This window comes from Bos grunniens, chromosome 4 (assembly GCF_055505025.1).
Source record: "Bos grunniens cultivar Pamir isolate PY7600 chromosome 4, Bosgru_T2T1.0, whole genome shotgun sequence".
In the NCBI taxonomy this organism is placed as follows: domain Eukaryota; kingdom Metazoa; phylum Chordata; class Mammalia; order Artiodactyla; family Bovidae; genus Bos; species Bos grunniens.
This window is the reverse complement of record NC_141168.1, coordinates 45,412,699-45,438,767: the sequence shown is the minus strand read 5'-3', so window position 1 is coordinate 45,438,767 and position 26,069 is coordinate 45,412,699. Positions and strand designations below refer to the sequence as shown.

The 26,069-nt window shown below is 47.6% G+C and overlaps 1 protein-coding gene across 16 annotated transcripts in view; it reads left to right on the top strand.

The window, feature by feature from the left end:
• Nucleotides 1-26,069, top strand: part of TNS3 (tensin 3) — a 222,296-nt gene that overhangs the window by 32,306 nt on the left and 163,921 nt on the right. For 11 of the 16 annotated variants that reach the window (XR_015162346.1, XM_086396214.1, XM_086396213.1 and 8 more), the window contains 2 exons: nucleotides 12,931-13,042; nucleotides 24,867-24,904. Coding sequence is in view for 5 of the 16 variants with exons in the window: in XM_086396196.1 (XP_086252322.1) it covers nucleotides 12,931-13,042; nucleotides 24,867-24,904 (150 nt within the window). In the remaining 11 variants the exon portion in view is untranslated. Of the gene's footprint in view, nucleotides 1-4,904; nucleotides 5,255-12,571; nucleotides 12,694-12,930; nucleotides 13,043-19,131; nucleotides 19,299-24,866; nucleotides 24,905-26,069 lie in introns of those variants that run through there. The other 5 variants (XM_086396206.1, XM_086396209.1, XM_086396197.1 and 2 more) reach the window with 4 other exon arrangements.

Below are 26,069 nucleotides of genomic sequence, written 5' to 3'. Positions count from 1 at the left end.
CTTTCACTTCATTTCACTTCACTTCATGTTGTTGAAAATACCCCATCTTTCTCAGAAACTGATTTTTCTCCTCATTGTCTACTTGGGGCCTCTTACCTTAGTCCTCCAAACTCTTCTGGCTGTGCAGGGACCCCTCTTAGCAGGAGTCACTGTTCAGTTGATAAATTGTGTCCAACTCTTCTCCACCCCATGGACTGCAGCACACCAGGCTTCCCAGTCCTTCGCTATCTCCCAGAGCTTCCTCAAACTCATGTCCATTGATTCAGTGATGCCATCCAACTATCTTATCTTCTGTTGCCCCCTTCTCCTCTTGCCCTCAATCTTTCCCAGGATCACGATCTTTTCCAATGAGTTTTCACATCAAGGGGCCCAAGTATTGGAGCTTCAGCATCAGTCCTTCCAATGAATATTCAGGGTTGATTTCCTTTAGGATTGACTGGTTTGACTTAGCAGGGGAGGAGGAATATTTGGTGGGCATCACACCAAAGTCCCTCCGCTTTGGGGTGAACTGCACAGGGACTGTTTGAGGTCGGCAGTGAGCTTATTCTTCTTGTTAGCCGAGGAAGAAATGGGAGGCCCAGGGTGATGACTATAAACCAGCAGACACATAACAAGGAGCAGAGCAGGTCCAGAGTGCCCTGAGGCGCTGTCTCTTTTGCAGCTTCTGCAGCCCATCTTGGCCCTGCCTCTCGGAGGAGGCAACATTGGACCCTTATGGGCAGAATCCCTACCCAGAGTTCCTGATGTGGTCTAGCCAGGTTTGGTCAAAGCTAGGGGATGTTGGGCATTTTGGGTTCACAGAACTATGGAGGAATGAAAAGACTGGGGTTCAATCCAGAGATGAAGCTTGGTGACTCAGAGGGTGCTCTGTCAGTGTCTCCTTTCCAACCACACCTTCCCTGTAGGGGCCAGTTCCCAGGCACACAGGAGGGCTGTCTGGATGCTCTAGCAGAAGGGACAGGCCGGATGAGATACCTCTATCCTCACACCCGACCTGGGGAAATAACTTGGGTTTCGGACCACCCGTAGGAGGTCGGCTCTGCTGTGACAGTGGAGCATTGCTCACTAGGTTAAACTTCCCAAAGCTTCTGCTGGTTGCCAACAGCTGGGGATGCATCTCTGCAGAACTGGGATTTCTGGAGGGGCTAGGGGCTTCCCTGGTGGCTCAGATGATAAAAAATCTGCCTGCAATGCCAGAGACCTGAGTTCGATCCCTGGGTCGGGGCAATCCCTTGAAGAAGTGGGAATGGCTACCCACTCCAGTATTCTTGCCTGGAGAATCCCGTGGACAGAGGAGCCTGGCGGGCTTTAGTCCATGGAGTTGCAGAGTTGGACACAACTGAGTGACTAACACACACACACACACACACAATCCACTATTATCACTATTTTGATGTTCAGGTTGTCCCAGATCTGGCCAGGACAGCCTCTGCAGGCCAACTCAGCCCCCTGGTCATGCAGCCCCACCATTCTGGAAGCATTCCTTTACCTTTTGACGTTTGTACCATCCCTGACTCCCTGATCTGAAATCAGCCACGTCTCCAGGGAGCCCTGATTTCTTTTACTGGGAATCAGAGATGTGGGTGCTGCATGTAACCACTACTCTTGGGAGCTTCTTTAGGCGCCCCCTTCCCCACCACAGACAGAGCTGGGGAGTGTAGGGAGTTTATATGTGCCTCTGTGTGTATGGGTGCATGCCTGTGCATGGGTGTGTGTGTGTGTGCATGTGCACATTTGCATTAGTTTTCATTTCTGTATCTGTGTCTCTGCATTGAAAACATGAGTTACACCAGCATCTGATTCCAGTCCCACAGCACGGCTTTCACTGAAATGTTCTCCCTTTCTGTGTTAGTAAACTCCTTCTTCACCCAGTGGTCCCAGGACACAGTATGTTCACGTGGTTCCTCCTCTCTCACTTCCAGAGACTCCCGCTGCCCTCAGGGTTGGGCCTTGGCTTGCTTTGTGGGGCCCCCTTCCTCTCCACGCCTGCTCTTAGGATGCAGACTCTGCCTGTCTGCCATCCATGCCCCAAATGCATGCTGTGCTTCTGTTCACACAAACACCCTGCCTTATGGTCCCCTGGTTCTTTTCCTGTCTCAAAAATGTCCATCTCTCCTAGGTCTCAGCCCACCTGTCATCTGTTTTCCCTGAAGTCCCATGAGTGGGCTCAGTGCCCCCTCATAATGCCACATACAGACATTTCCACCGTTGGGTAAAGGGGAGTCATTCATCACTGTAGTCCCTGTGATGCCAGGCACACAGGCTGCTCATCAGCGTTCTGGGATGGCCTATGGGAGTAGCCTCCATTCAGTTAGATGAGATCCTGGATGGGCCAACCTCACATCTTGTCTTAGAGTTGGACTCACTGCTGAGCTCATGTCCCCAGTCCAGTCTGGCTTCCCAGTCTGGGTTGGTGATACAGCCCCGAGGCCTGGTATTGGAGCTTTACCCTCAAAGTTTGGACCCAGGCCCCCTGAAGTCCATCTTGTACAGGAAGAACCTCCTTTGTTGTTGGGGACTCAATGCAGCCAGAATTCAGAAGCAGATGTCAGGCCAGCAAGAAGCAAGGAGGATTGTCACTTCACCACGGGCAGGCTAGGCTCGCAGCACAATAGTGGGGTGAATCTGGCAAGGCTGGAGTGGCTGGCTTGGTCCCTAGGCTGAGCTGGCCCCAAACCCTCATGCTTCGGCTTGCCTCAGAGGGGTGGTGTGGGAAGCTAGAGGGAAAAGGGACTGGAGAGGGGGCCAAGAGGCAAAGCGGGGAGTCCTGGCAGGTTTGTGTTTGCGAAGTTCACTTGGGCTCTGGTGTTCTGGACTTCAGTGGACTATCTGTGATCCCTGATTCTCACTGAGTTGTGATAGCCCACTGTGCTATCATCCATGAGGTGTGATTGCATGCATGTATTTATTATTAATAATAAAGTGTGGGAATTTTCTGAATGATGTATTTTTTAATTGAATCAGAGGAGATTCAGGTGTCCCTACGAAAACACCCGTTTGTCTTCCAACCTGGCAACCATGGGCCTAGGTGCACTGGTGCTCAGGACCATCATCACCAAGGGCCCCATAGAGTGTGCAGCCCTGTCCATGAGTTCAAGGAGCTTTATCATGTTGAAAGTTACCTGTTTGCTAGGATTGAGGTTCCTCCTTCTGGTTCCATGGGTGAGACTGGTGATAGATCTGGCTGATTCCTGGGAAAATGCTTGACTTGTGTGCCCTCAGACAGCAGAAGAGTGTGCTTCTAGCTGAGCCTGTAGGCACAGCTCTGGGCTCCGTCTTGTTCTCGATGGTGGGGACTCAAATCCGATACAGATGTGTGTTCTTAGGGATCCTGCAGTCATATGGGGGTGAAGGATGTGTATGAAGAAATAGAGCTGAGAGGTGTTTACAAAAACTAAAGTTTGACTCCTTTATAGAAAAAGTGAATAATGATGAATGAATCTAGAAAATAAATTAACAAATGAATGAATGACTATAGAGACAGATGAATATACTCTTATTTGAAGGATGAAGGTGAAATGAGAATGAATGGGTGGCTGCCAGGTGAGAAGCCAGAATGATGTGTTTCTGGGTTTTTTTTTTTGGTTTGTGGTTGAAAGTCAGAGAGCAGCTTTGCTATTCCACCCCCAGAAATGGAAAGATGGGTATTTGGTGCCAGAACCTGAGAGGTTAATGTCGGCCTTTGAATTGATGGCTGGAATTTGCACATGTGTTAACCATAAAGGCCCGGGGTCTAGCCCACCCAGACTGCTCTCCAAAGCTAAGACATTTGGAGTTGCAAGCGGAGTTGAAGATCTGAAGTCAGAGCGTTAGACCAACACAGGGCATCAGTGCTGCTGCATCCTGGGCTGGGCAAGAGGCAGGCTGAGCCACTGGAACACCCGGCGCTGCTATGCACATAGCGAGCCGGCAGGTCTGAGACCATCCAGCTCCCTGGGCCACGTGCTCCTCTGCATCGGCCTCTTCTACGGGACCCTGCAGAAGGGAGAAGGTGGCCTCAGCTGAACAAGTCCACTGTCAAGGGACCCCTTTCCAGGAATGTTTTCAGAGCTTCTCATGGTGGAGAGCTAAGAGCCACTGGTCCACGAGCCCTGCCCAAGACGACTCAGTCTTGTGGGGTCTGACAGGCAAAGGGCCATCTGTCTGTGGATCAGGCCCACCTTCCCCCTCTGGGCTGTGCTTCAGGCTAAGGGACCCTTCCCCTTTCCAGGTGTCTGGCTTCCTCTTCATGTGAGACCCTGTCCTCACCATCCCAGTCACCTTTATCTTCTTAAGATAAGTTAAAAACAGTTTTAAATTTCCTTCTAAAATCACGGACCCAGAGAGGGAACTCGGATGTGATTTGCTGGGAGCTGGATGGCTCTCTGGATAGTAAGGAGAGGGAAGGGTGCTGTGGATCCCAGACCCCAGGTGCAGAAGGCCCCATGGTCATTTCCTTTGTGCTTGCTGGAACCTCTACCTGCTTCTCATCCCACTTTGGCAAGGCTGCTCCTTGTTTTTCTTAGTTGAAGAGGCAAATTGGAAAGACAACCTTTCTGTATTAGAGTTTTCCTTCTTTCCACTCCAAAGCCACTGTTGGCTAGCAGTATAGATTACCGGTGATACTGACCATTACAGATGCAGGTTTACTGGACAGTATACAAGATTTAAAATCCCGAAAGCCAGAGAGCCTGACGCTTTTGATTTTAAGTCCCTGGGTCTGCATTCTTGGAGAGGTCTGAAATCCTAGTCAAGCTGTACTCCAGCCAAAGGCGGGGGTAATCCAGTGGGAGGGCCAAGGGCGTTGGAGGGCGATGGAGGGTTAGCCCCGCACCCCTGTCCTAGGAGGCGTTTCCTCGCCACTTTTTCTGGGTTTGGCTGAGAAACCTTTTTCCTCTTCTCCGGAGCTGCGGTCTGGGGCGGGGGGAAGGGAGCGCTAATTTGTGTCAGATGGAGGGGCGCCGGGGGGCCGTGCGCTCATTCGTCTGGCTTTTGTTCGCGGCATCTGACTCCTGACGACCGAGTGGACTTGGAATTGGCGACCGCTTCATTTCAGGGCTCCTGGGGTTGAACTTCTGGGACTCCCAGACACAGCGGCCCAGGAGGCATACCTGCCGGGCATCACCACCCGGGAGAGGTCCGCGCCTGCCTCGGCCTTCCTCGCCCGGCCCGGCCCTCGGCGGTGGCCCGGACGGCCATGCGGCTGCGCGCGCTGACCCCGGGGCCGCCTGGAGGGTGCGCGCGCGGGGCGCGGGCTCGCCGGCACCGGCGCCAGGTGAGTGGGCGTTCTGCGAGGGGGAGGGGCGCAGGGAACCGGGACCCCGGCGCGGCGGGAGCTGGGAGCTGGGACAGGATGGAAGCCCTGGGAGTGGAAGCACTTTTGGGTTGGTGCACGCCTGTGCTTGTGTGTGCCCGCGTACCCCGGTCTGCGCGCCAGTGTGCCCTTGCACTCTTGTCTGCGCGTGCCTGTTCGCGCTTTTGCCCTGGTCACTGCGCGTGCCCGTATGTCCACGAGTGCGCGCGTGTCCTTGTCTATGTACGCGTGTCTCGTGTGTGTTCGTCTGTGCGCGTGTTACTTGAGCAGGAAAGAACGAGCGAGGGAAAGCAGAGCTTTGCCTGGTGGGAGGCCGGCGCCCTGGTGAGCCCACGTGAAGTGGGAGACAGCTTTGCTCTTAATTTTCGAATCCAGCTCCGTCTTGAACACACTTCCCTGGACTCCTTTCCTGGAATGGAAGCAGGACATTGGCAGTTTCACGGACTCCCTTCTAGCGTGTGTTTCTTTGCCAAGGAAAAGGGTGCTGTAACTCTGGGTGTGTGAGGATGCTCTAGCGTTGTTGCAGAAGTGCAAGTTCCCCAGGGCCGTGTTACAGCGCTTGGTCCTGGGACTGTCTCCCATGGCGCTTGACTTAAGCTGAGTAGATGCACAGGCGGCTCCCTACTAGGTTCAGCAGTCCCCTCTCTGAGTCTAATAATTAGGCATTTATTGCATTCGTTTTACTGGAAACTTATGAAGGTTCTGAGGAGTGAGAAAGTTGTCAGAATGTCAGCCACTTGACATCACTTTGAATTGTACTCATTCTGATTTTTAGTTTAACGATCAAATGCTACTCCTGAGAAACTTGGGGACCGTGTGTGGAAGGCAGAGGATGTCCCTGTGCTCTGGGTCCTTTGGCTGGGTGTAGGCATCTCTGGGCAGGATCACTCCAGAGGTTTGGGGCTCGCTCTCTTCACGCAGGAAGTTGTGGTGTTTAACTTCAGAGTCAAGTTGCTTGGTGATTTTGCTGAGTGCATCAGCCCCCCTCGAATGCTACTGAAGGTTTCCTAGGTAGGAAAACACTCACCTAAATCCTCTCTCCTGAAAGGAAAAGAGGCTTGGATTGTGTTGGTTTAGGCTTTGTGGGGGTAACTGTTGCCACTGCAACATTAGCCGAGAGAACTGAGCCGAGAGGACTGTGAGGTTTTGCATTTTCGCAGAGCAGAGCAAAACGTTTCCCTGCTGCATGCCAGTGGAGCACTTCCTCGCTCAGTTTTTCAGAGATTTTTCTTTCTAAAAAGAGACCTCACCATCAAGACCAGCACTAATTACCCTGAACCCCTCAGGGAGTCCTTGTGGAACTGGCAGCCTTGCTCTCTACCCTTCCCACTGTCTGCTCCTAACAATTAAATGCAATTTAGATTCCTGAACTGAGCCTGCTAAATGCTTCAGCATTTCGGCCTCCCCTGTTCCCCGTGCACTCATTGGGCCCGCCTCTTTGGGAGAAATGAAAGCACAGTATCAGGTGAAAACAAAGGCAGCCTAATCCCGTCTAGGCTCACTTCACAATTGAGATGTTATGTACAGATGAAGCGTGAGCAGATGTTATTACACTATCTGAAATGAATTCCTCCACCATCCAGCCACTGAAATGGCTTCGGCCTCCACACAGCACCTCTGCTGTTTCCTTCCTCCAGGTTTCTAACTGTGGCCCAGCCGGCAGGAAAACCACAGGAACACAGTGCCTCTTTCTCCCTGGTTGTAATAAAGGTATTTGTAAGGAATAAAAACGTCACAGTATCCCCTGTTGGCTCACAGAATACAGCCAATTCATTCAGTTGACAAGTATTAATTGAGGGTACCAGGCACTGTGCAGGGCCTTGGAAGACAAATAGATAAGAGCCTGGTGTCCTGCCTGTAGGAAATTACACAAAAGAAACGGCTATAAACAAATAACTGAAATATAAGGGAGGAAAAGTGTGTGCCAGCTGGGGGATTATGATAGAGGCTGTGTGTGTCAGCTACTTGAATGTCTACTCCTGTGTGAGCATGAGGCCTGGGGGGAGACTGGATCTGAGCCCATATTCCTTATCCCTTGGCTACGGGGTCTTGAGCTTGCATCCTGTGCTCTCCATGTAGAACAGTGTTGATTATTTATAGTACAGAAGGGCCCTGCCAATGTCATGGACTTCATGATAGTAGCATCTTCATTCCTCTTTTGTAAGCACTGAGTTCAAGAGCCCTACTATCAAAAAGTATACGGTCTCTTGAAAAAAGCAGAAACAGGTAAACAAGTTTGGAATAGCAGTGCCTTGCCGTGGTGTATTAATCTATACACTATTTAGAAGTGTGTTATTTGATGTCCAGATACTTTAGGGGATTTTACTAAAATCTTTCTGTTTCTGATTCCTAATTTAATCCCATTGTGGTCAGAGAACATATTTAGTACAACTTGAATACTTTAAAATTTTCTTAGACTTGTCTACTAAATATTTCATATGCATTTGAAAAGAGTGTGTATTCTGCCGCAGTTAGGTCAAATGTTCTGTAATGTCAGGTCAAGATACTGATAGTATTGTTCAAAGCTTATGTATCCTTGCTTATTTTCTGCAATAATTATCCATTATTTCTAAAACTAATATTAATTATTGAGAAAGGCTATATTAGTTTGCTAGGACTGCCATAATGAAATAACACAGACTAGGTGTCATAAACAACAGCAGTTTATTTTTTTATAGTTCAGGAGGTTGGAAGTCCAAGATCAAGGTATTGACAAGCTTGGATTTTCCTAAGGCCTCCCTCTTGGCTTAGTTTGTGTGGCCACCTTCTCACCACGTCCTCACATGGACTTTCCTCTGCGTGCCAAGCTTCCCTAGTATCCCCTTTTCTTTATATAAGGACACCGGCCCTGTTGGATTAGGTTGCTACCCTTATGGCCTCATTTTACCTTGATTATCTCTTTGAAGGCCCTAACTTCAAACATAGTTACATTGGAGGTTAAAGCTTCAATATATGAATTTGGTGGGGACACAATTCAGTGTGGGGTAATGAAATTTCTGACTGTCTATGTTTGCCTATTTCTCATTGCAATTCTGTCAGTTTTCGTTTCATATATTTTGAGAATTTTGTTATTAAATGCGTAACTTTGTTATCTTCTCTTGATGTTTCTACCCTTTTATCATTTTGTAGTGCTTCTCTATGTCACTGGGGCTTCCCTGGCGGCTCAGATGGATATCATTGGGAGTATTCTTTAATCTGGAATCTACTTTGTTATTAATATAGTCATTTCAGCTTTTCTTTAACACTAACGTTGTATATTTTTCTATACTTTTTAAAAAAAATATAATTTGACAATCCCTGCCTTTTAATGAGATGTTTAAACTGTTTACATTAATGTGATTCCTAATATATTGAGGTTTAAATCTATCATCTTGCTGCTTGTTTTCCATTTCTCTTATGTGTTCTTTATTACTGCTTTTTCTCTTTTCTTGCCATTTTAACATAATTTTGTTTTCTCTTCTTTGTTGTATTTATTACCTACAACTCATTATTTTAGTTGTTGCTTTAGGTTTATGTTATAGATTTTTAGCTTGTCGCAGTCTGCCTTCAAGTGATAGTGCATTGCTTCGTGTATATTATGACAGCCTTACAGTGGTATCAGTTCAGTTCAGTTCAGTTCAGTCGCTCAGTTGTGTCCGACTCTTTGCGACCCCATGAATCGCAGCACGCCAGGCCTCCCTGTCCATCAGACTCACATCCATTGAGTCAGTGATGCCATCCAGCCATCTCATCCTCTGTCGTCCCCTTCTCCTCCGGCCCCCAATCCCTCTCAGCATCAGAGTCTTTTCCAATGAGTCAACTCTTTGCATGAGGTGCCCAAAGTACTGGAGTTTCAGCTTTAGCATCATTCCTTCCAAAGAAATCCCAGGGCTGATCTCCTTCAGAATGGACTGGTTGGATCTCCTTGCAGTCCAAGGGACTCTCAAGAGTCTTCTCCAACACCACAGTTCAAAAGCATCAATTCTTCGGTGCTCAGCTTTCTTCACGGTCCAACTCTCACATCCATATGTGACCACAGGAAAAGCCATAGCCTTGACTAGACAGACCCTTGTTGGCAAAGTAATGTCTGCTTTTGAATATGCTATCTAGGTTGGATATAACTTTCCTTCCAAGGAGTAAGCGTCTTTTAATTTCATACTACCTACCATTTCTCCTTTCCTGAGCTTTGTGCTGTTTTATCGTAAATTTTACTTCTACTTATGTTAAACCTCACAATGTATCATTATTAGTTTTTATTTAAAGAGTTAATTATCTTCTGATGAGTTTTAGGTAATAAGTAAAAGACCTTACATATTTGTCCATGTAATTAATCATTTCTAGCAGTCTTCATTCTTTTGTGTAAAGCTGTATTTTCATCTAATAGTATTTTCCTTTTGCTCAGACTATCTTTAACATGTCTTGTAGTATGTGTCAGTTGGTGATAAATCATTGCAGCTTTTGTATATTCTAGGAAGTTTATAATTCACTGTCATTTTTGAAGTGTGCTTTTGCTGGATTGGTCAGTTTTTTCTTAGTGTTTTATATTGCTACACCGTGTTTTCACTTGCTTTTTTTTGAATGAGAAATCTACTGTTATTTTAATGCTTAATCCCGTGAGTGTAATTTGTGCTCCCCTGCCTCCCTGGCTGCTTTTAAGATCTCTTTTTTTTCCAGTTGAAGTATAGTTGATTTAGAGTGTTGTGTTAGTTTCAGGTGTACAGCAAGTGATTAATTTAAATATATATATTTCTTTCTAGATTATTTTCCATTATAGGTTAATGTAAGATATTGAATATACTTCTATGTGCTGTGCAGTAAATCCTTGTTGCCTATCTGTTTTATTTATACTAGTTTGTTACTCCCTACTCCTAATTTATCCCTCCCTTTCCTCCATACTTCTTTGGTAATCATAAGTTTGTTTTCTGTATTTGTGAGTCTGTTGCAGTTTTGTTTAAGACTGTCTCTTTGTAACTGGGTTTGAGCAATTTGGTTTTCATGTGCCTTATGTAGTTTCTGTCACATTTTTTTGTGCTTGAGATTTTTTTGAGTTTCTTGGATCAATGGGTTTATAGTTCTCCTCATGTTTTGGAAAAGTTTCAGCCATTATCTCTTCAAACCTCCCTCCACCCACCCATTTTCTTTCAGGGGCTTATAAGCTGCTAAAAGTCCCACAGTTCACTGATACACTTTTTGTTTGTTATCTATCTGTTTATTTACATAGGTTGCCTTTTCTTTCTGTGCTTTATTTTGGTAAGTTTCCATGGTGATATCTTCAAATTCACTAATCTGTTCTATTGCAGTGTCTGATCTGTGAATAATTTTATCCAGTATTTTAATATTTAAATATTAAAATATTTAATATTTTAATATCTCAGTTATTTGCATTTGCTTCTGTAAATGTTTGTTTTGGATCTTTTCTTACCTACCTTTTTGAACAAATGGAATATAGTTATAATACTCTGTTAATATCCTGTGTGCTTATTCTAGTCAGTTCAGGGTCACTTTCAATTGACTGATTATTCTCATTATGGGTTATGTTTTCCTGTTGCTTTGCATGCCTGATAATTTTTAAAAAAGTGTTTATTTGTTTTTATTCAGCTGCACCAGGTCCTAGGTGTGGTGTTGGGATCCTTAGTTGTGGTGTTGAGATCCTTAGTTGCAGCATGTGGGATCTAGTTCTCTGACCAGGGGTCCAACCAGGGCCCCCTGCGCTAGGAGCATGGAGTCATAGCTGCTGAACCACTAGGGAATTCCCATGCCGGATAATTTTTGATTGGGTACCAGGCATGGTGAATTTTACCTTGCTGGGTGTTGGGTATTTTTTTATTTCTACAGATATTCTTGAGCTTTGTTCTGAAATGCAGTTAAATTACTTGGAGAGACTTTGAGGCAAGATCCTCCTGTTTTCTATGCAATATTCTCTGAATCTTGGGTTTTCCTGGTCTGGCGGTGGGAAGAAGGACTGTTTTCGGCTCTGTGTGAGCACTGTTTCCTTAAATGGGGGTTCTTTCCCCAGCCTTGAGTATCTTCCTCAAACAGCTGTGTGTACACACATGCTCTCTGGTACTGTGCTGAATGCTTCCGAGGGCCCTTCTGAAGATCTTAAGAGTTCTTTGCAGCTCTCTCTTCTCCAGTGCTCTCCTTAGTGAACTCTTTCTTGCTGGCTTACTCAGCTTGAATTCTTAACTCCTTTCCTTCAACCCATGTGGTATACTGGTTCGCCCTTCCCTCTCTGCATCCTGAAATCTTTCTCCATGTAGGAATTTGGAGACATCGTAGAGCTCACCTCATTTTTTCCTGCCTCTGAGGAACTAGATAGGTTCATTTGCCTTTTCATCAGTCACTGTGTGCTCATATCTGACTTCTTCATTCAGCCTGATAATGCTTTTGATGTTCACCCATGATGTTGCATGTATTAGTAGCTTACTCTTGTGTATACCCAAGCAAATATTTGGATATATGATATGTATCCATTTTATGAATATACCATGGTTTGTTTGTCCAGGTTCCTTGTGATGGACATCTGGGTTACTTCCTGTTAGGGGCACTTTTTAAAAAGGTAGCTCTGATCATTCTCACACATGTCTTTGCAGACATATTTTTTAAGTGTCTATAGAAGTGGAATTCGGAGAAGGCAATGGCAACCCACTCCAGTACTCTTGCCTGGAAAATCCCATGGATGGAGGAGCCTCGTAGGCTGCTGTCTATGGGGTAGCACAGAGTCGGACACGATTGAAGCGACTCAGCAGCAGCAGCGGCATCAGCAGCAGCAGGAGTGGAATTGCTGAGTCGTAAGATTGGTGTAGATTTAAAAATATGTGTTAAGAAATTGTCAAGCTGCTTTCCAAAGTAGCTGTACCATTTGTCTCCATTCTCGGTAACACTTCTTCTTCTCAATGAATTTTAGCTATTCTGGTGTGAGTAATGGCCTCTGAGAGTCCATGCGGATATCGGTTATGTTAGAATGCTCTGTCGCATATCAGAAAATGGGAATATGATTGGTGTTTAGTTTCAAAGGCAAATTGAATTTTTATAAGATCCTCAGCCATGGCTGTGAGCCTTGCTTGACACTACAAACATGGAAATGGTGGCTAAGTGGTCCCTCTCCTTGCCGTGCCTGTGTGTGTAATGGATTCGATGCTGTACCAGGTTTAAAGAGGAACCGCCTGTCCTGTCACCGTGGTCTGATGACAGCTTCTCCACCAGTACCTGAGTTCAGAGAGGCTAAGGGGCCAGGAAGGCCAGTGAGTTAGTGTCCTCTGCTATAATCATGCTGTTTGCTGATTGTGTCTTCCCTAGAAAAAAGCATTAAGACTCTAGGCATGCACATGGATTCTTTTGTCACAGAAGTGGTGGCTGTAAGCCTGCAGTCTGGAAGCTGATACACTATCGCATAAGCCCTTCACCCAGGGGATTATGAGGTAGGCGCATGTGGGTCATCACTAGGGCTCTGGCACTAAGCGTGCCAATGGGGTATCCCAGGCTCCCGGGATCCCAGCCTTGGCAAGGTGCTGTCTTGTTCTGCTCTGTTTGCCTGGTCAAGTTCCTGTTTCAGCTCTTCACCAACTCGGCTGGATTTATTATCTCTTGAAAGGGAAAAGGAAGAGCAAACGGACTATCAATGGAAGCGCTGACACTCTCTCCCTTTCCTTTTTCAGCCAGAAGAAGTAACTGCGAGTCTGCACAGTTCTAAGAACAAGGCCTTTAAAAAAGCCAGAGTCTGTGGGGTTTGCAAACAGATTATTGAAGGTCGAGGGATTTCATGCCGAGGTGAGTCCACGTTGATCCTTCTCATGCCGATTAAACTGAAGCAAAGCAAACAAACAAAAACCCAAAATGAAACCTTCTTTCGGGAGTTTCCAAAGTTAAATCATGGAATTCCCCATCTTAACCTGAGTTTCCCCTTACCCTCACTGGACTGGGATGGAACGTATTTACACAGATATATGCTCATGAGAAATTTTTCCAGAAAGAGCAAAGTTAGTCTTAGGAGGGGGGCAGCCGTGAGTGTCTCATGACTTATTTTCCTTCTGTCCTGTAGTGTCAGTAGCTTGAGTCATCCCCTTTTGTTTTCTGGTCTCTTACCAGAGTTTACAAATGAAATTTTTCTGTTCTTTTGAGTGATGGTTCATTGCGTTACTGTCCTTTTAGCCTGTTGTCAGGCATTGCGCCCATCCATAAACAGAGCCACCAGCTTCAGTATTTGGTGTTTAAACCCCAGGTAATCAATCCAACTTGCTATTTTTTTGTGTTTTCATGGTAGTAAATCTGTATAACGGACATGTGAGGAGGATTTCTATTGTTTCCCTTGAACCCTGTAATCGTGGTTCTGTGTCACAGAGTGGAGGCAGGTGGGGTTACCTGGGAGAAGGCTTTGGGCTGCTCTGGGCTTGTTATCACTGATGGGTTTGGGATTTTCTCTGTAGAATAGTTCCAGGGTTGCCTCTAGGCTCCCCATCCTCCCAGTGGACTCCCTGGCACATGGTCCCTGAGGGCTGCTTTGGGGTTAGGCGGCCTCAAGGAAAGATGCATGATGGCCAAACTGCAGTGGAACCTTAGAGGGGGCGGGAGGCAGGTGTGTCCCCTCCTCTGAAGCGCCCCTCCACTGTCAGCGCTGACGGTGCCTTGGAGCCAGCTCCCGCCTCTCCTTCCCCCGCTGCGGCCTCCTGGAGGTGCCACAAGTGCCCTCCCTCCCTCATCCCACACGGGTCTCTGTTTCAAAGTTCTGAGAAGCACCTGCTTCTCAGAGTGCATGGCGTTCTCACCTTGTCCTTGTATGCAGCCTGTCTCACAGGGCCTGAAGGTTCCTCTCCACCTAGAAAGGGTTAGCCAGGCCCTGGGGGCTGAGGCGTCACCTGTGGGGGTGCACGTGGGGCATGGATCCAGCACCAGGCCTCTCGGCACAGGCCCTCTCCCCACATCAGCAGGCCTGCATGGGTGTGCACGTACACACGCACACACATGCATGCACACGCACACACATGCACGCACAGACACACACACACACATGCTCACAGGAGCATACACACACACATGGAGATGCAGAGAAGGGCGTGGCCAAGACAGGGCTGGGCCAGGAGCACAGGCTGGTGCTCTGAGTCTGTTAACATCAAAGTCTCCTCTCTGAGTCCCTGATGTGGGTTGCAACATTGTTCTCTGGATGGCTGGTGCAGGGCCTGACTGGGATGGGTGTGAGGTGCTGAGCTCACTTTCTGGCACTTCGCTTTGCAGCTGCTGTGATAATGATTTTTCCTCGATGACCCCACGTGAATGTGCCGGGGTGATTCCCACGTGGCTGACACGGGGGACCTTAGCTGGCTGCTGCCCACATGTGCAGGTTATGAACACAGACCAAGCTGGTTTAGCTCCGTAGGCCCAAGGGCTCTGTCTCCCACAAACAGTTAATGATGGCCTGGTGGTGACAAACAGATTGGCTCTTGGGAGAGTCAGTTTCCTTCTCATCTCTGTACAGCTGAGGCCTGAGTTGACTAAGGGGCTATCCCAAACATCCTTTTAAAACTCTCAGTACTTCTGCCTGAATGACCTATAAGATACAGTTATTCTATTCAAAGTAAATGGAAGCAATGAGATCTGACCAGACTGGAGACAGCGGTGCCCAGCAGCTAGGCTTTCCCATCAGGCCAGAGCTCCTCAAGGATGCTGACAGTCCCCAGTACCGTCCAGGGCTTGGCATGAGAGCACATTCCAGGCTCATGCCTCCTTCCCTGTCCTGCAGCTTCCCAGGCTTGTAGGGGCCAGGAGGGGCCCAGAATATTCTTTGTTTCTGAATGATCTGTCTTATGGCATTTGGTGCCTGTGATATGTGAGATGTCAAGGAGGACTAAGAGGCCTGGCGGAGTGGTGTGGGTGGCATGTGGTTGTGTGTGCGTGTGGCTATGCGTGCACGTGGTTGTGCGTGCATGTGGTTGTGCACCCTCTAGAATTCTATGGGGGAGGCAGTGAGATCTCAGGATACCACTGGGTGCGGCATTGCCCAAGGCCAACTCGGCCCCGAGGACCCTGTGCAGGACCAACACAAAAGGATGGGAGGGCAGAAGGGTGGCAACAGGCTGGCCTTGTGCAGTGCTAACTCGTGATCTGTCTGGCTTATGCTTCTCTGGTCTAAGAATCACTGTGGTTCTGTTTTATCTCATAGTCTGCTAAGTCGCTTCAGTTGTGTCCGATTCTGTGCGACCCCATAGATGGCAGCCCACCAGGCTACCCCATCCCTGGGATTCTCCAGGCAAGAACACTGGAGTGGGTTGCCATTTCCTTCTCCAATGCATGAAAGTGAAGTCGCTCAGTCGTATCTGACTCATAGCGACCCCATGGACTACAGCCCACCAGGCTCCTCCATCCATGGGATTTGCCAGGCAAGAGTACTGGAGTGGGGTGCCATTGCCTTCTCCAATCTCATAGTCTAGCCCTGTGGAAATCACTTTTTGGACCCATCTAGTTCTTTTTTTCTTGAAGAAAGTCCTTCACTAGCGACTGTCCCATAGGTGCCCTCTGCCTCAGGGGGTTCATCTCCATGTGTCATTTCCCCGTAGGAACACTGCTATTGTGTTCTCGTGTGGGGAAACCAGGGCACACACTGTCACCCCACCACTTGGCTGGGATGCTTTGCCTGGTTTGGAGGCAGTAAGAAGAGGTCTGGGGCTGGGCACAGGTCCTGGAGCCGCTCTGCACTCATGCTCCCCTTCCCTGTGTGCACACCCCAGCAGACATGCCACAGTCCCCATTCTCACCTGGCCTCCTTGTTTTGTCTTAAGGCCACACTCCTCTGTTCTGAGCCCTCCAGCTGAGGGAAGTGTATGGACTCTCCCTGAGAGGCCCTGGATCCATCCCTCGTGGCCAGGTGGTGGCACTTGTCACCCTGAAGCACGTGGCCAGGAGCAGTGAGCTGGCAGAGGCCACCTTGGTGGCATGTACAGCTCAAGGAAGCCACATTCTTGGCCAAAGGAATCAGCTACCTGGCTATGGGCACTGGAGGCTGTGCTATTGGGAGAAGTAAATAGGAGCAGGTCCTCCTGAAGGCACGGGTGGCATGGAAGGAGGCCACAGTGACAGGTGCCCATGGAGGCATCATGCCCTATTTCTGGGTCTAGCACGGGGTATGTTCATAATGTGGTGAATGTCAGCCCTCAGGCATTGAGGGGCTGGGGACTCACCTGTATCATTGTTCGTGAGGTATCTACTGACTTCTCTCCAGAAAAAGGTGTTTTAGAAACTCCCTCATATGGCGGGGACGGGCTTCCCAGGTGGAGCTAGTGGTAAAGAACCTGCCTGCCAATGCAGGAGACATAAGAGACACACATTCAGTTCCTGGGTCAGGAATATCCCCTGGAAGAGGGCATGGCAACCCACTCCAGTATTCTTTCCGGGAGAATCCCATGGACAGAGGAGCCTGGCGGGGCTACAGTCCATAGTGTCACAAAGAATCAGATACAGCTGAAGCAACTTGGCACTGGCACTGGCATATGGTGGACTGTAAACACCGATGAGACTACTTAATAGGTTATCATATGTATGTACCTAACTGTAAAAATTGTGTCGATAAACAATAGCTATTCTTTTTTGACAAGGAAAGGACTCTATGTGCCAGGAGTCTTTTAGACATTATCTTCTTAAATTAAATTGATGTGTGTGGGAGATCCAAGAATTGTGATTGTGACAGTCTCCTTCTCAAAAATGCCATCATCAGCGACATAGCCCCTGACACTGTCAAGGGACAAAAGGCCTATGGCGGGGCCCATAGGGATAGAAATGTGAGAGCTGGGTGTTTATGTGTGTTGTTGCTGTGTGGCCATCTTCTTAGCTGTGCTTTTTGTCTGCATCCGAAGGCTGGGCTTTTTTCCCTTCTGCACTGCATCCCTCTGGATGGGCAGGGGCAAGATGTGGGGGTACCGCTGGGTTGGGAGCCTGGCACAGTCACAACGAGTGTAGACAGGGCCTGGCAGGGTCAGTGGTTGGCTCCTGCAGAAGAAGTTGTGGCCCTGGACAGGCGCCTTTCCTGGCCTTCAACTTGCAACCTTTACAATTTGCCTGTTGAGTCGTTAATCTCTAGGATCTCTTCCTTTTGTCAGTAAGCTATATAGATATCATAAAAATCTCAGACAATTTAGTAGTTTTCCCTCCTAATAATTTAGATGTATGTTGTATACATTTGCACATTGAGCCACTGTGTATGTGCTGCCTGCAGACATTACATGGCTTCTCTCAGTGATCATGCGCAAGTTGTGTGAGGTCTTACTGGAAGGGCCCTTCCTTTGACTTGTTTCTGGAACAGTAGGGAAGCATGGACCCTGGAGACAGGCTGCTTGGATTCCTGCCCTGCCTCTCTGTGCTTGAGTTTTGTTTTAGAGTCATTGTGAGGAACAGAGTAAAGGCACGAGGAACGCAGAGAACACCGATTGGCTCCAGGAAGTGTCTGGTAGTGTTAGGTGTTATTCCTGTTGGTTATGGTGTCACATGCTGATGGTGGTGATGATGGAGAAGGGTTAGGTGTGTACTCTGTGACTTTGGCTAATATTTTTACTATTCTTTTTCTAGCTTGTTCTTGATTTCAAGTCACTTATTTTCACATTTTAGCCTGTTTGCCACAGATTATTTTTATGTGGCTCACTTAGAAGAAAAATTTCATTTTTAAGAAGCTATTGTTTGTACATAGAGGCTCTTTAACCCCTGTTTCTCAAACTGTAACTACAGGCAAAGCCACACAGATGGCTGGTGTGCGATGGGGTTAAGCGTCTGGTTGTGGTTTGCCTCCTGCTGCTCAGAAACCCACAGAAGCGGTTCCTACTCTGCCCTCCCCACCTGCCAGGGCTTTGAACAGGTAGCCTGTTCTCACGGCTCCACTGAGGTCTCTTGGGTGGGTTAAGTGGCCAAGCTTCCACTGAAAATCCTTCTACAAGTCCACACTTGAGGGCACTGGCGTGGTTGATCATGATGTTCTAGTCCTGAGTGGGTAAGTCTTTTCCTGGGTGTTGAAAGTTGTAAGTTCTGCAGAACTTGGCCTCATGGAGGAGATGGATTCAGAGAGAATGCAGTGTCAGATCAGACAGAAGTGATGGCATTGGGAGAGATGGTTTGCCTGAATTTAATAATGAAATAGGAGAGAACAGACTGGAATGGAAAAAAAAAAAAGGAAATGCTGCAAGAGACAACTGTAGGGAGGAACCTGAACGAAATGAAGGTTGGGAAAGAGAGCAAAAAAGAAGACAGAGGGAAAATGGGATGGAGGGGGGCTTTGTAAGGAATATTTGATAATGACTTTTCCCCTTTGGTTAACTGAACACATATTAACTGCCTGCTGGAATAAAAATATGAGAAAGCTGTGACCTGTTTGTGAGGAGCTCAGAGTCTGAGGGGGGAGTCCTGTCAGTGGGGAGCTCAGAGTCTGAGCGGGGAATCCTGTCAGTAGGAAGCTTACAGTCTGGGGAGGGGGGTAGTTCTGTCCCTGTGTGTGAGACTATCACAGTCTACAGTATGCTAGGGGATTACAGACAAAGCTTAGGGCTGGATAGGCTGATCAGCATGTCAGCACTTGCTTTGTGCCAGGTGCTGAATTAGAACCCCAGGACATGGTGTCAGGACCATCAAGGCAAGACAAAGGAGCAGGTGACCAAGCAGTGAATGTGGCGTTGGGCCCTCTGCTGTGAGCATCTGGTCACCCGTCTCATGTAGCTGGTGACTGTGGGTGTGGTTAAACTGGGGCAGAGGTTGAGGGCAGGTTGGGTGAGCTTGAGGGCAGAGGCAGAGAAGCAGAGGTGAGACCCAGGGCTTGTCTCTCTCTGGGTAAATATGTGTACAGTGTTGTATGACAAGCCTAAAACAGTGGCCTGGATTTCCAAGGCTCCTGGAGACTTCGGGAGAGTAGCAGTTCCAAGACCACAAGGAACAATGTGGGGCCTTTCAGAGCCAGACACTCTGGACAGTTGCTGCTGCTGTTAAGAGTGGATTCCTGCCTGGGACTTTGGAAACCTGTTTGACCAAGGAATGCGGTGCAGGCCCCAGGCTTGTGGAGGTGAGGATTCCATGTGTCATAAATTCCTAGAAACTTGTGAGACACGCACTGGCCACATACCCCTTCGCCGGTGGAGAAAGACCCCTAATGGGAACTGCTGAGGGAGCCTTTGGGAGCTGACCGTGGACCTTGGCCTTGAACTTAACTCAGTCTTTCACTTGATGCTTCTCTGCTTTTCATTTTTGCAAGTCAGTGGATGAAAAGTGGTGTCATGCTCTATTATGTTTTTTACATTCCTCTGGTTATCACTGAGACTGAGCATCTAAAAAGATAGTGAAAAGATGTCTGTTATGTATTATTTATTCATTTTTGGCTGTATTGGATTTTCATTCCTGTGCATGGGCTTTCTCTCGTTGTGGTGAGCAGGGGCTCCTCTCTAGTTGCAGTGCATGAGTTTCTCGTCGTGGTGGCTTCTCTTGTGGCAGAGCGTGGGCTTTAGGGCATGGGGGCTCAGTAGCTGCAGCACGTGAGCTCAGCAGTCGCGGTGCGTGGGGCCTAGAACACAAGCTCAGTGGTTGTGGCACACAGGCTTAATTGCCCCACGGCCTGTGAGATCTTAGTTCCTGGACCAGGGATCAAACCTGCATCCTTCTCACTGACAGACAGATTCTTTTATTTATTCTTGGCTACACTGGGTCTTTGTTGCTTTGCACAGGCTTTCTCTAGTTGTGGCAGGTGACGGCTCCTCTTTGTTGTGGACTGCAGGCTTCTGTTGTGGTGGAGAACAGGCTTGAGGTGTGTGGGCTTCCGCAGCTGCAGCATGTGGGCTCAGTAGGTGAGGCTCCTGGGCCTTAGAGCACAAACTCAATAGTTGCTTAGTTGCTCCCTGGCGTGTGAAATCTTCCCAGACCAGGGATTGAACCCATGTCCCCTGCATTGGCAGGTGGATTCCTATCCACTGCGTCACCAGAGAGGTCCCTGTAATGTTCTACTTAGTAAACTGGCCTTTCAAATCCTTGGCTCATTTAAAAAATTAGATTATTTTTTCTTCCTGATTTCTAAGAAATCATAGTATTGATATTATAATGTTAATGTTTCTATCCTTAAATTAGATAGGATTTAGGCCAATTTTTAATGGATTTTGACCTACAGAAACGTCAGTTCCTTACCATTCCAACTTACATGTTGCAAACATTGTGAGCAGTTGCTTGACTAATTTTGCTCATGGAGTGGTTGTCATGTGAAAGGTTTAAGGTTTGGCTAGTTCAGATTTACCCACCATTTCATTTCATTTCATTTCTGTTTTGTTTCTGTTTAAGAATGCTTTCCCTTCTCTGGGGTCTTAATGATGTTCTACAATACTTTATTCTAATATTCATTTCTGCTTTTCCAATTCTGTTCCAATTTCATGGTTGATTCATCTGGAATTCATGTTATTTAGGTTATTTCTCATGAGTGAGCTGGTTTTCCCAGCATGTTTAGTTGTGTGGCTCATCCTTTTGTAAGTGAATATGACAGTGTTTCTCCCCTATGCCGAATTCCCACATGTGGACCTGTCCATTGCACATGTCTGATTTTATAGAGTTTAGAACCAGCCTGCCAGTGCAGGAAGCATAAGAGACCCAGGTTTAATCTCTGGGTTGGGAAGATCCCCTGGAGTAGGGAATGGCAACCTACTCCAGTATTCTTGCCTTGGAAAATTCCATGGATAGAGGAACCTGACGGGCTATAGTCCCTAGGTAGCAAAGAGTCGCACATGACTGAGCACATATGAGCAACATTATAAGCATTGTCACAGGTTAGCTTTTTAGAAGTCATGATTTCTCAGTAGCCATTCTGAATGTCATTTGTGGATATAAATATTTTTTCTTCTTTATTGCTTCAGTAACTTCTTTTTCCATGGCAGAAAGGGGTCTTTGATATCACTTTTATTCCTCATTACATGCCACGAGAAGAATAGTATTACTTTATGCACATAAATTGAGTGCACGTTATGTGTGATTTAGTTGGCTGGATCCCCCTAGCTGCTTCTGCAATCAGTCTGTTTCAGCATGGTATCAGTTAAGGTTCTTCAGCAAAACAGAACCAATAGGATGTATATAGAGAAAGAAATTTACTGCAAATAATTGGTTCATACGGTATGGAGGCTAAGTCTTGTCTGTAGTTGGCAAGCTGTGATCCAGAAGAGCCAGTGTGTAGTTCTTGTCTGAGTTCTAATCAGCAGCAAGAGATGACCGATGTGCCAGCTTACTTCACCATTTATTCTTTTCAAGCCCTCAGTGAATTGGATGAAGCCCACCACACTGGAGAGGACAATCTGCTTCACTCAGTCTACAGTTTCAAATATTTTTCTCATTCAGAAATACCCTCCCAGACACACCCAGAATACTGTTTAACCAAATATCTGGGCATCTTGTGGCTCAGTGAACTTGACACATAAAATTAACCATCCCAAATATGTTGTTTTGGTTGCAGTCGTTGAAGAAAATCTAGCTCTATAAGATACATATTTGGAAAGGAAAGCATATTCTTTTTTGATATTACACCAAAACTCAAATGATAGTTTCTCAGTTTCCAAAGAAGACATAAAAGTGGCCAGTAGATGCATGCAGAGGTGCTCAGCATCACTAATCCTGTTGTTGTTGTTGTTCAGCTGCTCAGTTGTGTCTGACTATTTGCGACCCCGTGGACTGCAGCACGCCAGGCTTCCCTGTTCTTCACTATCTCCTGGAGTTTGCTCAAACTCATACCCATTGAGTCAATGATGCCATCCACTTATCTCATCTTCTCTCGCCCCCTTCTCTTGAGGGAAATGCAAATCAAAACTACAGTGAGATACGACCTCACACCTGTCAGAATGGCTGTCATCAAAAACACAAGGGAAAACATGCTTTGGTTAGGGTAGAATAAAAAGGAGAACACTTGTACACTGTTGATGGGAATATAAATTGGTTCAGCTATCATGGAAAACAGTATGTAATTTCCTCAAAAAGTGAAAAATAGAGTTATCATATGATCCAGCAGTTCCACTTTTGGGTATATAGTGAAAGGAAACAAAATCAGTATCTTCAATAGATGCCACGTTGGTTGCAGTGTTATTTACAATAGCCAAGACATGGAAACAGCCCAAGGGTCCATCAATGGTTGACTGAATAAAGAAAAGGTGATAAAACATTATTCAGGCAGAAAAAAGAAGGAAATCCTGCCATTCACCATCATGAAACAGCAGTGTGCTAAGTCAAACAGAGAAAGATAAATACTGCATGGTATCACTTATATATGGAAACTGAAATCTGAATCTGAGGGACCAATTGTGGTGCTTGGCTGTTGGGTGGAAAGTTCATAATACTTGGGTTACCGGCTTACATCCCAGGAACAGTGGGTCCACCTCTCAGGATCCTCGCCTTAGGACTCTGGTGGTTTATGCAATTCAGTCTGATTAGTTAACCTTTGTGAATGTGATGGTTTGCCCTGTAATGGCCTAAGGCTCTTGTCAAAGCCCAGTGCGCCATCCACCGTGACTATTTCATACCACTGTCGTGGTTCCACACACCAGAGTTCCTTTTTGGGTTGAATCGGTTTGTTGATCTGCTGCATAACCAGTTACTCCCAAAGTTAGTGACTTACTGTGGCAGTAGCTTCTGTTCTCACCATTTCTGTGGATCAGGAATTTGGGAGTCACGTGGCCGGGCAATGCTGGCTCAGCGTCTCTTAGGAGGCTGCATCATCTGAAGGCTCTCCTGGGGCTGGAGGACCTGCTTCCCAGGTGGCTTCCCAGCTGGCTGCTGGCGGCAGACCTCAATTCCTTCCCATGGGCCTCCTCCCCAGGGCTGTCTCAGTGCCTCACACGTGGGCAGGGTTCCTCTCAGAGTAGGGGTCCAGGAGCCCAGAGCAGAAGTCACTCGCCACACCCTCCACCGTCCTGCCTTGTCACACGACCTGCTGTCACTGTGTGAGGGGACGCACGGGGACACGGGCTCCAGGAGGAGCCCTGAGGCCATCTCAGGGGCTGGCTGCCACAGGAGGCTGTGCCTGTGTCCTGGCTGCTGAGTGGTCCGGCCCGCCCCATTCAGTGTGTGCAGATAGAGCTTCCTCTGGAGCCGGGGAAGTCTTCACTGCATTTCCGCTAATTCTCATCTTCCCTAAAGGCCAGAGGGCCCCTCAACTGCCTTCGTCTCTATCTCTGTTCTTCCTGCTGGCCTCTGCCCCTGGCTGTCCTTCTGTCTAAGATTTTAATCTGGTGTGAAAGCCCCTTTATTCCAATGGCTAGCCTATCTTGATTAGAAAATCACTCATCACCTTTTCTGGGTGGACCCATTAGAAGATGTAGAATAAATATTTGTCTTTGTGAATAATTTCACAAACTTTGGATGCATAGAAAGAGCTCAAAAACTAGATCTTGCAAAGATAATACCCCTGGCTGTTCCCTGCTGGAGTTCCAGGGATCTCCAGCCACGGGCTCTTTTTCTTTATTAGTTTGCTTCACCCTCATTCAGTCCGAGGTGGGCTGTGAGTTAGGGCTTTCAGAAAACATAGAGGATGAAAAGTTTGGGCCCTGAAGTGCTGACCGCAATTTGGGACCTATCTCCTGACCTCAGGCCTTGTTCTTCCAGGACCCCACACTTCTATACACTGATGCTGTGCTTTGCAGTTTCAAAGCAGGGTCCCTTGGATGATGGCATTTTGGCATCACCATAACCCTGGAAGAGGAAAGAGGCCTGGTTCCACCTAGGGCAGCCCAGCCAGGCTGGGCCAGAAAGCCCCCAGGTCCTGTGCCCCCAAGCCTAGATCCCTGTCCCCTATCCCACAATCACCCCCTGGGTTTATCGGATAGATGCCTGCTTGGAGCCCACAGGGGTGCCTGTACTGCACTTACTTGGTGCAGTTGCTTCATTCCGCACTGTCTCCCCGTCCTTCTGTGTCTGCATGGGAACATCGGCAGACAGGCCCCAGTGCCCCGAGCTGCTTTGGTGGGGGGAGGCTTTCATGTCGTGTAGGCACAGCTGCAGACCACGGAGGGCGGGCCTGTGAAATCCGCATTGGTTCCAGCTCTCTCTGCATTGTTGGGGCCTCCGAACCAGCACATGCCTCTCTCAGTCCTCACAATGGCCTGGGTTGAAGGATCCCCTGCAGGAATTTAGATGTGGATTTGTTCTGACAGTCAGTTCTTAGGTCATCCGGAAGTGGAAGAACCGTGGAAGGCAAATGTCCAATTTCTCACTAATTTAAAGGCGCCAGTCCTGAGTCTTCTGGGGCATTTTCAAGTTTCTCTCCTTTCTTCAGGGAGAAGCTGTAATTTCCAGGCAAACACTGATACTTTCTACTGCTCAGCTTTGCTGCCTTTCTCCTCCCAAGGTGCTGATCTGGTGGCCTGAACCCCTGGAAGAGCCAGAGTGTTCGTAACTCCTCTCCAGAGTTCCCTGCGCCATCTGGGCCACTGCTGACACTGCAGAGGTGGCTGGGTTCCTGGACACCATGTCCATCCACCCCACGCTCTGTTGAACTCAGTGTTGTGTCCTAAGCGAAAAACAACCTCCCTCTGTCTGGACTTTCTCAAGAATTTACAGATGGAAATGTAAAAAGTATGGAGAGACTGCTCAATACACCTTCTTTTTCCTTCTCTTGCAGCCTGCAAGTATTCCTGTCACAAGAAATGTGAAGCCAAGGTAAGTGTTACATCGCTCTCCCGTGGGGCTTCTGGAGCCGAATTGGCCTGTGTTGAATGATGTGTATGGGAGGAGACTGCATTGGATCGTAGCCACAGAAATGAAATTCTTTAAGAAATGGCTGCTAGATGCTTTCTGATAGGGTGTATAGTTTTCATCTCAAGAAAAAACTGAGGAGCTATGAAATCCATGTTTTTAATTATAGAAAAATAACTCTTAAGAATTTGGTTTCAGAAAAGAATTTGGTAATTTTGTCCTGGCCATGTCACAACCCTTTCTCCACATCACATGATCCCTGCTTTCTAATCACATTGACGTGCTGCTGTTGTAGGGTAGGGAGGGGCTGGGTAGGGTCTGGGGCCCATGGCTGGCCTTGGGGATTTTTCTGGTTTCATTTTTGAATGTAGTTCATACGTGGGATTTGGAGGGCTTCCCAGGTGGTGCTAGTGGTAAAGAACCTGCCTGCCAATGCAGGAGATGTAAGAGATGTGGGTTCGATTCCTGGGTTGGGAAGATCCGTGGAGGACAAACGGACAACCACTCCAGTATTCTTGCCTGGAGAGTCCCATGGACAGAGGAGTCTGGTAGGCTGCAGTCCATGGGGTTGCAAAGAGTTGGACATGACTGAAGCGACTTAGCATGCACATACATGGATGGGTTGGGATTTTCAGGCAGTCATGGAAGTATGGAAACCCTGAATCAGGGAAGTTGTCCTATATTTGTGCATTCCCTGGAAGGGTTAAATTGCTGGGTGGCCCTACGAAACACTTGAGGTCTGGGGTGCTGGGTTGGGTGCAGAGATTTAATTAGTGGGGAATGAGGAGGCCTGGAGGAGAAGTCAATGGCAACCCACTCCAATACTCTTGCCTGGAAAATCACATGGATGGAGGAGCCTGGTAGGCTGCAGTCCATAGGGTCGCTAAGAGTTGGGCACAACTGAGCGACTTCACTTTCACTTTTCACTTTCATGCATTGGAGAAGGAAATGGCAACCCACTCCAGTATCCTTGCCTGGAGAATCCCAGGGACAGAGGAACCTAGTGGGCTGCCGTCTATGGGGTTGCATAGAGTTGGACGCGACTGAAGCGACTTAGCAGCAGCAGCAGCAGGAGGCCTGGAAATGGCATATGGAAGCTGCAGGCACCCCTAGATAAAGCCCTGGTTTT